Raw genomic sequence first — 12,411 nt, forward strand, 5'->3', positions numbered from 1 at the left:
CACTACAGTCATTCATTCAGGTCCTGCTGTGTGTCAAGCACGATGTAGTGCTAGAGCCTAAGGACAAAAGATAAATAAGAAGCAGAGATGGCAAACAATTTCAATGAAGAGTGAGATAAAGAAATGCTCAGGGCATTATAAGGATACATAAAAGAACTACTTAACACAAGACTTTTTTATGTCCAAGAGGATAACAGGACAGATATCACATAGTTAATGAGTGTCAACGCTAACCCAAGGGGTTCTAGTCTAGTTTATCTAAAGCTGTAATTTGATAAGTCTATTAGAAAAGATTTTTTTATGATCTAAATTGACTTAAATGAAATTTAAAATACATTGCCTTCCCAACTGGGTTTTCTTTAATGTAAGAGTTATTCCAGCTATTGTTGGATGTATCTGTTATTGAAAACTAGCTGCAGTATAGCAATCTGACTATAGAGTCATGAGACTAGTTTTCCCTTTATGGCTAATGGATTCATTTTATTATTTTATACCTACTTATTTTTTAAATAAACTACTTGCTGGACTCAAGGAAGGTAATTGTTTGAATGACATTAAGGGCTAAGACCTGGATCAAAACATTCTCTTCCCTACTTTTATAATGAAGAGAAAACTTCCTTAATAATTACAGGCCACCAAAAACCAAACCAAACCAAACTTGTTGCCATCAAGTCAATGCCACCTCATAGCAACCCTGTATCACAGAGTAGAACTGCCCCATAGGGTTTCCAAGGAGCGGCTGATGGATTTAAACTGCCAACCTTTTGGTTAGCAGCCTGAGCTCTTAACCACTGTGCAACCAGGCTGCCTAAGAGAGAACTAATTAATGATTCTTTAGAGTAAAAGACTTCCTCTCTAGTAACCCAGTCACATCAGAAGAACAGACAGTACCTTGATGACGCCAGGTCTATAAATCTATAAAAAAGCACACTGAAATAGATTATTGAAACAATCATACTTACATTTCAGGCTAATGAAAAATTGCACATAGACTGTTAAGTCAGAGACAAAAGTACATAGATATATATGTTTTAATTTTTGCTTTTATGAGCTGCTTAATTGCTTGACTTCTCTATTTTATGATGTCATGCATTGCTTTGTTCTTCCAGAAGTGCCTTCTCCAGCATTTTAGCCTTTTCTCTAAATGCAAAATCTCCTGTTCACCAGTGTCCTCTTCTGACTTAATTCCTACCCAAGGGATTTTCCTTCATGGAAAGGAATCTGGAGCCTTTCTTCTTAGGACTTAGGTCCCACTCTTTCTTTGTGAGGTAATTTACCAAGCTGGGCTGCATTATTATGTTTTAGCAGATGGTTTGGACATATTAACATCTCCAGTTTTCTTATCTGTAACTTTAGGCTTATAGTATCTACTCATTTACCTATGTATCTATGGGATTGTTAGTGTCAGAAATGGAGTTAATGTATGTAAAATGCGTCAGCACAGTGCCTGACACATGGTAGGAGCTCAAAATGATGGGGAAGAATGCGGCTACATTATCAAAACTCAACCACTTTTAGAATTTATATCTGTGCTTTTTTTGCGGGGGGTGGTAGGTTATAATAGGGAATGTGCAGTCTTAAAACTGAAAGGAAATAAAAGCTCCTTTCTTGCTTCCAGATTCTCTTAGGAACTATGACCAACAGGGTAGTTCCTAGAAAGTATTATTTCTCTGCTCTTTCTTTTAAGAACCGAAGTGTGGAGAAGATAGAGTCCTTTATGCCCTTAGAAAATATATAACAATATCAACAATAATAATGGACAACTTTCTGTGTGCCAGGAATTTCTCTAAACTCTTTACATGGGTTATCTATTTTAATCTTTATAACAATTCTATAAAGTAGGGGCTATTTTTAGCTTCATTTTATCGAGCTGAGGCAGAGACATTAAGAAACTTGTCCAAGGTCACCCAGCAGGTGAACAGATGAGTCAAGACTGAAACTAAGGAGTGAGGCTCCAAAGACTGTGCTCCCATCCCCTTTGCTTGATAGAAGGAATTCTGTATCCCTTCCCTCACCTGAAAACCACTTTCCGCCCATAGTGGGTTTACTATGATGGCTTCTTTACCTTGACCTGAGTCTGTATGAATGTGTGAGGTTGAATGGCAGACCTCATTTTGCTCATGGTAATTTGATTGGTATCATGAAAATTATTTTGAAGAAATAAGTTGAATTGCTCTCTTTTCCAATTACATTCTTGTTAGAGTATTTTATATTTCTAGCTCATAATTTCTTTAAGGAGATTTCTATTCTTTATATATCCCATCTCAGATGTTCATTAATTTTTTCTTTCCTCTATCAAATTGATCCCCCTCACGTCTGTCAGTCTGTCGTACTGTGGGGGCTTGCGTGTTGCTGTGATGCTGGAAGCTATGCCACTGGTATTCAAATAACAGCAGGGTCACCCATGGTGGACAGGTTTCAGCTGAGCTTCCAGACTAAGACAGACGAGGGAGAAGGACCTGGTGGTCTACTTCTGAAAAGAATTAGCCAGTGAAAACCTTTTGAATAGGAGTGGAACATTGTCTGATATAGTGCTGGAAGATGAGCCCTTCAGGTTAGAAGGCAATCAAAATATGACTGAGGAAGAGCTGCCTCCTCAAAGTAGAGTCAACCTTAATGACATGGGTGCGGTCAAGCATTCGGGACCATCATTTGCTGATCTGGCACAACTCAAAATGAGAAGAAACAGCTGCAGACGTTCATTAATAATCAGGATGTGGAATGGACGAAGTATTAATCTAGGAAAATTGGAAGTTGTCAAAAATGAAATGGAATGCATAAACATCGATATCCTAGGCATTAGTGAGCTGAAATGGACTGGCATTGGCCCTTTTGAATCTGACAGTCATATGGTCTACTATGCCGGGAATGACAACTGGAAGAGGAATGGAGTTGCATTAATCATCAAAAAGAACATTTCAAGATCTATCCTGAAGTACAATGCTGTCAGTGATAGGATAATATCTATTTGCCTACAAGGAAGACTAGTCAATATGACTATTATTCCAATTTACACATCAACCCCTAAGACCAAAGATGAAGAAATTGAATATTTTTACCAACTTCTGCAGTCTGAAATTTATCAAGCATGCAATCAAGATTCATTGATAATTACTGGTGATTGGAATGTGAAAGTTGGAAACAAAGAATAAGGATCAGTAGTTAGAAAATATGGCCTTGGTGATAGAAATGATGCCAGAGATCGCATGATAGAATTTTGCAAGACCAAATGACTTCTTTGTTGCAAATACCTTTTTCACCAACATAAACGGCAACTATACATGTAGACCTCACCAGCTGGAATACACAGGAATCAGATCAACTACATCTGTGGAAAGAGATGATGGAAGGGCTCCATATCATCAGTCAGAACAAGGTCACGGGCAGACTGGAACAGACCATCAGTTGCTGATGCAAGATCAAATTGAAGCTGAAGAAAATTAGAACAAGTCCGTGAGAGCCAAAGTACAACCTTGAGTATAGCCCACCTGAATTTAGAGACTCATCTCAAGAATAGATTTGACAACATTGCACACTAATGACTGAAGACCAGACAAGTTGTGGAATGACATCAAGGACACCATACATGAAGAAAGGAAGAGGTCATTAGACAGGAAAGAAAGAAAAGACCAAAATGGATGTCAGAAGAGACTCTGAAACTTGCTCTTGAACATGAGTAGCTATGTGAAAGGAAGAAATGATGAAGTAAAAGAGCTGAGCAAAAGATTTCAATGGGCGGCTCAAGAAGACAAAGTAAAGTATTATAATGGCATATGCAGAGACCTGGAGGTAAGAAACCAAAAGGGAAGAATACGCTCAGCATTTCTCAGGCTGAGAGAACTGAAGAAAAAATTCAAGCCTCAAGTTGCAATATTGAAGGATTTTACGGGGATATGTTAAATGGCACAGGAAGCATCAAAAAAAGATGGAAGGAATACACAGTCACTGTACTAAAAAGAATTGTTGATGTTCAACCATTTCAGGAGGTAGCGTATGATCAGGAACCGATGGTACAGAAGGAAGAAGTCCAAGTTGCACTGAAGGCGTTGGCAATAAATAAGGCTCCAGGAATTGACAGAATACCAACTGAGATGTTTCAACAAACAGATGCAGTACTGAAAGTGCTAACTTGTCTATGCCAAAAAATTTGGAAGACAGCTGCCTGGCCAAATGACTGGAAGGGATCCATCTTTATGCCTATTCCCAAGAAAGGGGATGCAACTCATGAGGACATTACTGAACAATATCATTAATATCACATGCAAGTAAAATTTTGCTGAAGATCATTCAAAAGTGGTTGCAGCAATATATCTACAGGGAACTGCCAGAAATTCAAGCCGGATTCAGAAGAGGATGTGGAACCAGGGATATCATTCCTGATGTCAGATGGATCCTGGCTGAAAACAGAGAATACCAGAAAGATGTTTACCTGTGCTTTATTGACTATGCAAAGGCATTCAACTGTGTGGATCATAATATTATGAATAACATTGAGAAGGATGAGAATTCCAAAACACTTAATTTGTGCTCTTGAGGAACCTGTACATAGATCAAGAGGCAGTCTTTCGAACAGAACAAGGGGATACTGCGTGGTTTAAAGTAAGGAAAGATGTGCATCAGGGTTGTATCCTTTCACCATACCTATTCAGCCTGTATGCTGAGCAAGTAATCCGAGAAGCTGGACTATCTGAAGAAGAGGGAGGCATCAGGATTGGAGGAAGACTCATTAACAACCTGCGTTATGCAGATGACACAACTCTGCTTGCTGAAAGTGAAGAGGACTTAAAGCACTTACTGATGAAGATCAAAGACCACAGCCTTCTGTATAGATTACACCTCAGTATAAAGAAAACAAAAATCTTCACAACTGGACCAATAAGCAACATCACGATTAACGGAGAAAAGATCGAAGTTGTTAAGGACTTCATTTGACTTGAATCCACAATCAACACCCATGGAAGCAGCAGTCAAGAAATCAGAGGATGCATTGCATTGGGCAGATCTGCTGCAAAAGACCTCTTTAAAGTGTTGAAAAGCAAAGATGTCACGTTGAAGACTAAGGTGCGCCTGACCCAAGCCATTGTGTTTTCAGTTGCCTCCTATGTATGTGAAAGCTGGACGATGAATAAGGAAGATGGAAGAATTGATGCCTTTGAATTGTGGTGTTGGTGAAGAATATTGGGTATACTATGGACTGCAAAAAGAATGAAGAGATCTGTCTTGGAAGTACAGCCAGAATACTTCTTAGAAGCAAGGATGGCGAAACTGTGTCTCACATACTTTGGGCATGTTATCAGGAAGGATCAGTCCCTGGAGAAGGACATCATGCTTGGTAAAGTAGAGGGCCAGCGAAAAATAGGAAAACCCTCAACAAGATGGATTGACACAGTGGCTGCAACAATGGGCTCAAGCATAACAAGGATTGTGAGGATGGCGCAGGACCGGGCAGTGTTTCATTCTGTTGTATGTAGGGTCGCTATGAGTCGGAACAAACTCGGCAACACCTAACAACAACAATATCAGATTGATTATGGCCAAATGCATAAATTAAAAAAACCCAAACCTATTGCTGTCGAGTCAATTCCGAGTCATAGCGACCCTATAGGACAGAGTAGAACTGCCCTATAGGGTTTCCAGCGAGCAGCTGGTGGATTTGAACTGCTGACCTTTTGGCTAGCAGCCAAGCTCTTAACCACTGTGCCACCAGGGCTCCAAATGCATGTATAGATAACTGTAATTTCACCTTCAATATTTAAAGGAGACAATAAAAGAAACACTGAAATACTTTCCTTTTATTATCTATCTAGGTAATTTTTTTTAATTTAATTTTTTTAATTTATTTTTTATTGTACTTGAGGTGAAGGCTTACAGAGCAAATAGTTTCTCATGAAACAGAAGTACACATGTTGTTTTATGACATTGGTTAATAATTTTATTTTTAAACAAAGTAGTCTTTCCATGTGTCTATGTGCTTGCTTTTAAGAGAATGCAGGACTTTATTAAGCAGACATATTCCACCACCCATTGCCGTTGAGTCAGTTCTGACTCATAGTGACCCTGTAGGACATGGTAGAATTGCCCCATAGAGTTTCCAAGGCTGTAATCTTTACAGAAACAGACTGGTGCATCTTTCTCCTGCAGAGCAGCTGGTGCGTTTGAAAGGCCAAGCTTTTGATTAGCAGCCAAGTGTTCAACCACTGTGCCACTAAACATACTAAAACAAACAAACAAACAAACCAAACCCATTGCTGTTGACTTGATTCCAACTCATAGCGATGCTACAGGACAGGGTGGAACTGCCCTATAGGGTTTCCAAGGAGCAGCTGGTAGATTTGAACTGCCAACATTTTGGTTAGCAGCCACGCTTTTAACCACTGTGCCACCAGGGCTCCACCAGACATGTTAGTTAATGATAATCCAATAATTATGGAAGTTTTTTTTTTTTTTTTTTTTTTGCTTTATACAGCTACATAATCAACTGAATGAATTGGGTATACTTGGGGGAAATAAAAATACTCAGTTTAGTGCCCACCCTTGGTATTGCTTATCATTTTGTAGAATCTATTTCACTTTTCCTACATAAGTGCTTTCAGCTCTCTCCAGATAGTATTTAGTTTCTTATAGATATCATAAATTATAGGAATGTTAGATGTGCCAGTTTTAATATAAAATGTTTGCATAATTTCATTTATTCTGGTGGTTCTTTTATGACAAAGAATGTGTGGGTTTTAGAAATCTAGAGTCTGACCATTAGAGTATGTTTTCTTTGATTTTTCTATTTTTGTTTACAGCTCCAAGGAATAGCACTGACCCAATAGATGTAGAGGATACACACCAGCACAAGGTATATCTATGTTTAGTAATAAACATTTTTACAGGAATGCATCTGCTGGTTATTTTATAGATGATTAGAGGGAAAAGAAAGACTGTTGAAGCATTAGGACTAGTGACATCGCTTTTGCTGTTAAGACACTCTGGAATAATTACATAAGGATCTGATGGTTCTGGGCTGCTAGTTTGGGAAGCAATTGAGTAAATGTAGCATATCTGGCACACTAATATATTGGTATCCATTTCCTTTTTACTCCTCTTCATGGGCCTTGAGGTTTATCAACCATGTCAAATTTCTTTTGACCTAAGCATAGTACAAGAGCCAAAGGTGTCACTCTATCCCTTCAAACTTTATATAGTGGGCAGATAATCTTCGTTTGGTGCTTGGGTTCTGGTGGGTGAGAGGAAGCATTATCCTGGTTTTAATCTTACCAGCCCACAAAAATATTTCTATATAGACCAACTTGGGAGTATATCCTTCTCCTTGTTTTTAAATCCCTTCTGTCTTGCCATACATATAGTCTCCCAAAGGTACTGGAAGAAAAAAACTCTTCTATTTCTAGCTCCAGCTACATAGCGATTGGAAGAGGGGAGTGTTTCTAAAGCATTCTGTAAAGTTTTCTTTACAAGGAAACTTTGATTAGCTTAATAAGCCTATAAAAAAATAAGTAAGTTAAATTTTTTTTATTATGTTTAATAAGACCTATAGTGCTAAAATACTGGTAAAAAAGAACTAAAATGTACAGCACAAAATAAATATTAGTACACATAATGAGTCTCTACTTATCTGAAATATTAGTTGGATATATTCTACCAGGACCTGTGGTTAGATGAAATTATAAAACTGGATGGAATAATAGTTAAATTTATGAACAATTTGGAGTTAACTGAGTGTAGAATTATATCTGAAAATTAAAGCTAACTATATATATTTTTTTCTATAGAAACCAAAATTTAGTTCTAAAAATTGCGTTGCGTTTGTTAATGACGAAGATTCCAACAGACTGAATCAAGAACATGTAAAAGTCGATAAAGGAAGCAAAGAGGGTTTATATATAAATAAAGAAGATATATATGAATATTACCAAAAAGATTCCAAAAACACAAAATTTGGTAAATCCAAGCAAAAGCTATTAACTCTTGACCAAATACACTCTAAAGGATTCAGAAAAGACAATCTACATAATGTCAGAGATCCCAGCACAAATGTGTCTAATGATAAAGGAAGAAACACACAACATAAGAAGACTCACATGGATGATGGAGACTGCAGTCCAAGAAAGACGGTAGCTGTCACTTCTTCCAGAAGAATAAACAGGTTGGTTCCACATCAGCAGCATATTCTCGAAACCCTTGATGGCCTTCCAGAAGAGTCATGTAAACCTTCCAGCCCAACTCTCTCAAGCCTGACAAATGACTTAGGTAAAAGTATCAAGGCTTGTTCGATTTCCAAAGAAGCACATACTCAGAGCTTAGATTTATCAGATAATCAAGAAGTACAATTCTTGGAATTAGAATCTGTTGACCAAACTGAAGTTTGTTTCTCAGGACTTTCTTTACATAAAGAAATCAAGTTACCACTCGTTCCTACAGACCAGCCCACTCACACTGACAAAAAACAGCACATAAGCCCTTATAAATTTCATGAAAATAGTAACTCAGGTCAAAAAGATGAGAACCTTAATAAGTGGGAAAATTCTATCCCATTTGTTGTAAAGGGAAATATTAATGATGATGGTGGTGGTGGTGACTGCTGTACTGAGAAGACTGTGACATCTGAAGAGGCTATGTGTTCTGCAGATTGCAAAATCCACTATAATTGTGAAGAGAATATAACAAATAGAGAAGAAATATATTTTCAACAGTCTTTACCTTCTGAGCACCATTTTTCACAGGAAAATGCATTAAAAGCAGGCAGCCTAACCATACTTCCACAACAGGAAGCTGTTACTTTTTCTGATTCAGATAATACAGTCATTTCTGAACAACATGTTGCAAATTACGAACAGTATACGTATGGAATTTCTTATGATCACTCACCTGGCAATCCTGACCAAACTCCCCTGGCTGGTACAAGAACACTTTCAACACATGAACCTTCAGAGTTGACTAGTCATGTGGAACTATTCAAAAGGCCTCCGGATTATAGCCCCAGAGCACCAACTCCTTTAATGAATCAAACAAATACACGTACTGTGGAAAAGGTGAATGAGCAACAAGACATTAAAAGGAATTACACTGACAGAGATCACAAAGCAAGTTATTCAAATGGGCCTTTATCCACAATTGCTTGTTCTCAAGTAATAGAGACAACTAAAATTGAAAAAAGGAGACAAGACCTTTCAGAGAGCAAGACCATACGTAACGTAGATTTTCATTCCACTGGCAATATGAATAAAGAATTGATCAATAACTCACAACTTAATCAAAGAGGAGAGAAGAAAATTTCTCCCAAGCCAGGTATTAGTAATATTTCTTGATTTATAGACATTTCCTATAGACCGACTTACAGCACATTCCAACTGAATTTCCACTCAGCAAATGCCAAAACTGACAAGAGTGAGGACATATGGGCCATGACAGGGGTTAAGTGATAGTGTTTACTTGGAAAGTCAAAGATGGTTGTTAAATTAGTATTGACAGAAGTTAGCAAACAGTATTTCTATGCATTTTTATGTTTATTTTTAATATAGCATTTGTTTAGTATCAGGAATCCTAAGAACATTTTCACAGCAGGAGATTGTCCCACTGACAGCTATTCACTGTATTCCATCAGAATTGCAATTAGAAAACTTCATGTTTGTTATATAAAAACATCTTTAAAGGCTTCCATTCCCTTTAAAAAAATCGAGCTTGGAACAGAAACTCTAAAAATGTCTGAATTTGTCATGTTTGCAACACTGATCATGCAAAATGTTTGTTTTTCAGGTGAGATATTAACTAATAATGGAGAGGAAGGCACTATAAGAAATTGTGAGGAGAAAAAACAAAAATCAGATTCAGAAATTCACATGCCTATTACTATCCAAGTTCAGAATTGGAAGAACAGACAAAATTTGTTGAAAGCTACCTGCAGTCAATGTTTGTATTCCTGTAATTGTATAGGTAAAAATTTACACAATCAAACACAGCAATCTATTCTTCTATCAGAGTTTCTGAACTTTCAGATACACTGGTTTTGTTTTAGTTTTTTTTTTTTTTTTTTTTTTTAGTTATTCACTAAGTTATAGATTATTTCAGTTACATCTGTCAGATGCTTTTACTATAAGGCAGCACTTGAGGATCCATTAGTTTTCAGATATATTCTTGTTATATTTCTGCCTGTGACTTCTAATTTATTATTTTAGAGGAGATAAAAAGCAGAGGCAACAGGATTATTGAGTAGGGTCACCAGGGGCAAACTGTGTCAGATCCCTTAGAAACTTCCCCCTAGCCCTTTTAACATAACAGAAGTTGAAGAAGCATGCTCCACTAGTTTCTTTGTGTTTATCTACTGCCTAGTAAGAGGTAGGAGCCCTGGTGGTGCACTGGTTAAAGCATTCAGCTGCTAACTGAAGGGTCAGCAGTTCAAATCCACCAGCCACTCTGCGGAAGAAAGATGTAGCAGTCTACTTCCGTAAGATTTACAGCCTTAGAAACCCTATGGGACAGTTCTGCTCTGTCCTGTAGGGTCTCTGTGAATCAGAATTGATTCGACAGCCCTGCGTTAGTAAGAGGTGGGGGAGGATTCTGGATTAGGCATTCTCTTCCGTTGTCTCCCTCTCACGTAAACTGAAGCCCCTCGTATAGATACCTCCCGTCACTATTGAATGGTGGTCACCAAAAACATATGACCACATCCTAGTCCCCAGAACCTGTGAATATTACCTTTTATGGTAAAAGATTGAATGTTACCACTTGGAAGAAGGGTTTTTGCAGATTTAATTAAGAATTTCAGGTTCAAGAGATCATCCTGGATTATCTGGGAAGGCCCTAAATCCAGTGATAAATGTTCTTATAAGAGAATGGGAGAGGGAGATTTGACACACAGCAGAGGAGAAGGAGATGTGAAGATAGAGGCAGAGATTGGAGTGATGTAACCACAAACCAAGGAAGCCAAGGAATGCCAACAGCCACCAGAAGCTGAAAGTGGCGGTGAAGGATTCTCTTCTAGAACTTCCAGAGGGAAAACGGCCCTGTCAATACCGTGATTTTGGAATTCTGGTTTCTAGAACTGAGAGAATAAATTTCTGCTGTTTTAAGCCACCCAGTTTGTGGTAATTTGTTATGGCAGCCACAATAAACTAATATACTTCCCTAGTGGCACTTAAGGAGCCCTGGCAGTGCAGTGGTTAAGTGCTTAGCTGCTCTGTGTGAGAAAACACCTGGCAATCTGCTCCCATAGATATTGTTAAGTGCTGTCGAGTCAGTTCTGATTAATGGCAGCCCTAGTCCTGCGCCATCCTCACAATCATTGCTATGTTTGGGCCCATTGTTGCAGCCACTGTGTCAGTCCATTTCATTGAAGGTCTTCCTCTTTTTCACTGACCTTCTACTTTACCAAGCATGATGTCCTTCTCCAGAGACTGGTCCATCGTGATAACATGTCCAAAGTACGTGAGACAAAGTCTCACCATCCTCACTTCTAAGGAGCATTCTGGCTGTACTTCTTCCAAGACAGATTTGTTTTTTCTTCTGGCAGTCCATGGTATATTCAGTATTCTTCGCCAACACCGTAATTCAAAGGCATCAATTTTTCTTCAGTCTTCCTTATCCACTGTCCAGCTTTCACATGCATGTGAGGCGATTGAAAATATCATGGCATGGGTTGGGCACACCTTAGTCCTCAAAGTGACATCTTTGCTTTTCAACACTTTAAAGAGGTCTTTTGCAGCACGTTCGCCCAATACAGTATGTCATTTGATTTCTTGACTGCTGCTTCCATGGGCGTTGATTGTGGATCCAAGTAAACTGAAATCCTTGACAACTTCAGTATTTTCTCCATTTCTCATGATGTTGCCTGTTGGTTCAGTTGTGAGTATTTTTGTTTTCTTTGTGTTGAAGTGTAGTTTTCGATCTTCATCAGTAAGTGGTTCAAGTCCTCTTTCAGCAAGCAAGGTTATATTATCTGTATATCATAGGTTGTTAATGAGTCTTCCTCCAATCCTGATGATGCATTCCTTTTCATATGTGGCATAGCTTCCAGCATCACAGCAACATGCAAGCCACCACTGTACGACAAGTGGTGGCTGTAAAGATTACAGCCTAGGAAACCCTATGGGACAGTTCTACTCTGTCCTGGGTGGGCGGGAGGGGGTCATTATGAGTTGGAATTGACTCAGTGGCATACAACAACGGCAGCAGCACTTAATCCATGTTGATGTAATTGTTTGCATGCCTGTCATTCCACTAGGCTGTTAGCCATTTAAAGCAGAGACAGTGTTTTCTCATTTGTGTTTTTTTAGAGCATAGTGACTGAATAAATATTTGTTAGATTGAACTAATAAATAAATTGAACTGCTCCAGAGAAGAAGAATTCCAGATACTTACAGGATTCTCTAACACAGAGGCTCCCAGTCACCTAACAGTGAACTCAACTAG

At 38.3% G+C, this 12,411-nt stretch overlaps 1 protein-coding gene across 1 annotated transcript in view; it reads left to right on the forward strand.

The window, feature by feature from the left end:
• ANKRD31 (ankyrin repeat domain 31) overlaps positions 1-12,411 on the forward strand; it is a 159,039-nt gene that overhangs the window by 90,444 nt on the left and 56,184 nt on the right. The window contains exons 13-15 of the mRNA XM_023729515.1: positions 6,792-6,844; positions 7,776-9,291; positions 9,760-9,912. Coding sequence (XP_023585283.1) covers positions 6,792-6,844; positions 7,776-9,291; positions 9,760-9,912 — 1,722 coding nt within the window. The remainder of the gene's footprint in view (positions 1-6,791; positions 6,845-7,775; positions 9,292-9,759; positions 9,913-12,411) is intronic.

This window comes from Trichechus manatus, unplaced genomic scaffold (genome assembly GCF_000243295.1).
Source record: "Trichechus manatus latirostris isolate Lorelei unplaced genomic scaffold, TriManLat1.0 scaffold00029, whole genome shotgun sequence".
NCBI classification, from domain to species: domain Eukaryota; kingdom Metazoa; phylum Chordata; class Mammalia; order Sirenia; family Trichechidae; genus Trichechus; species Trichechus manatus.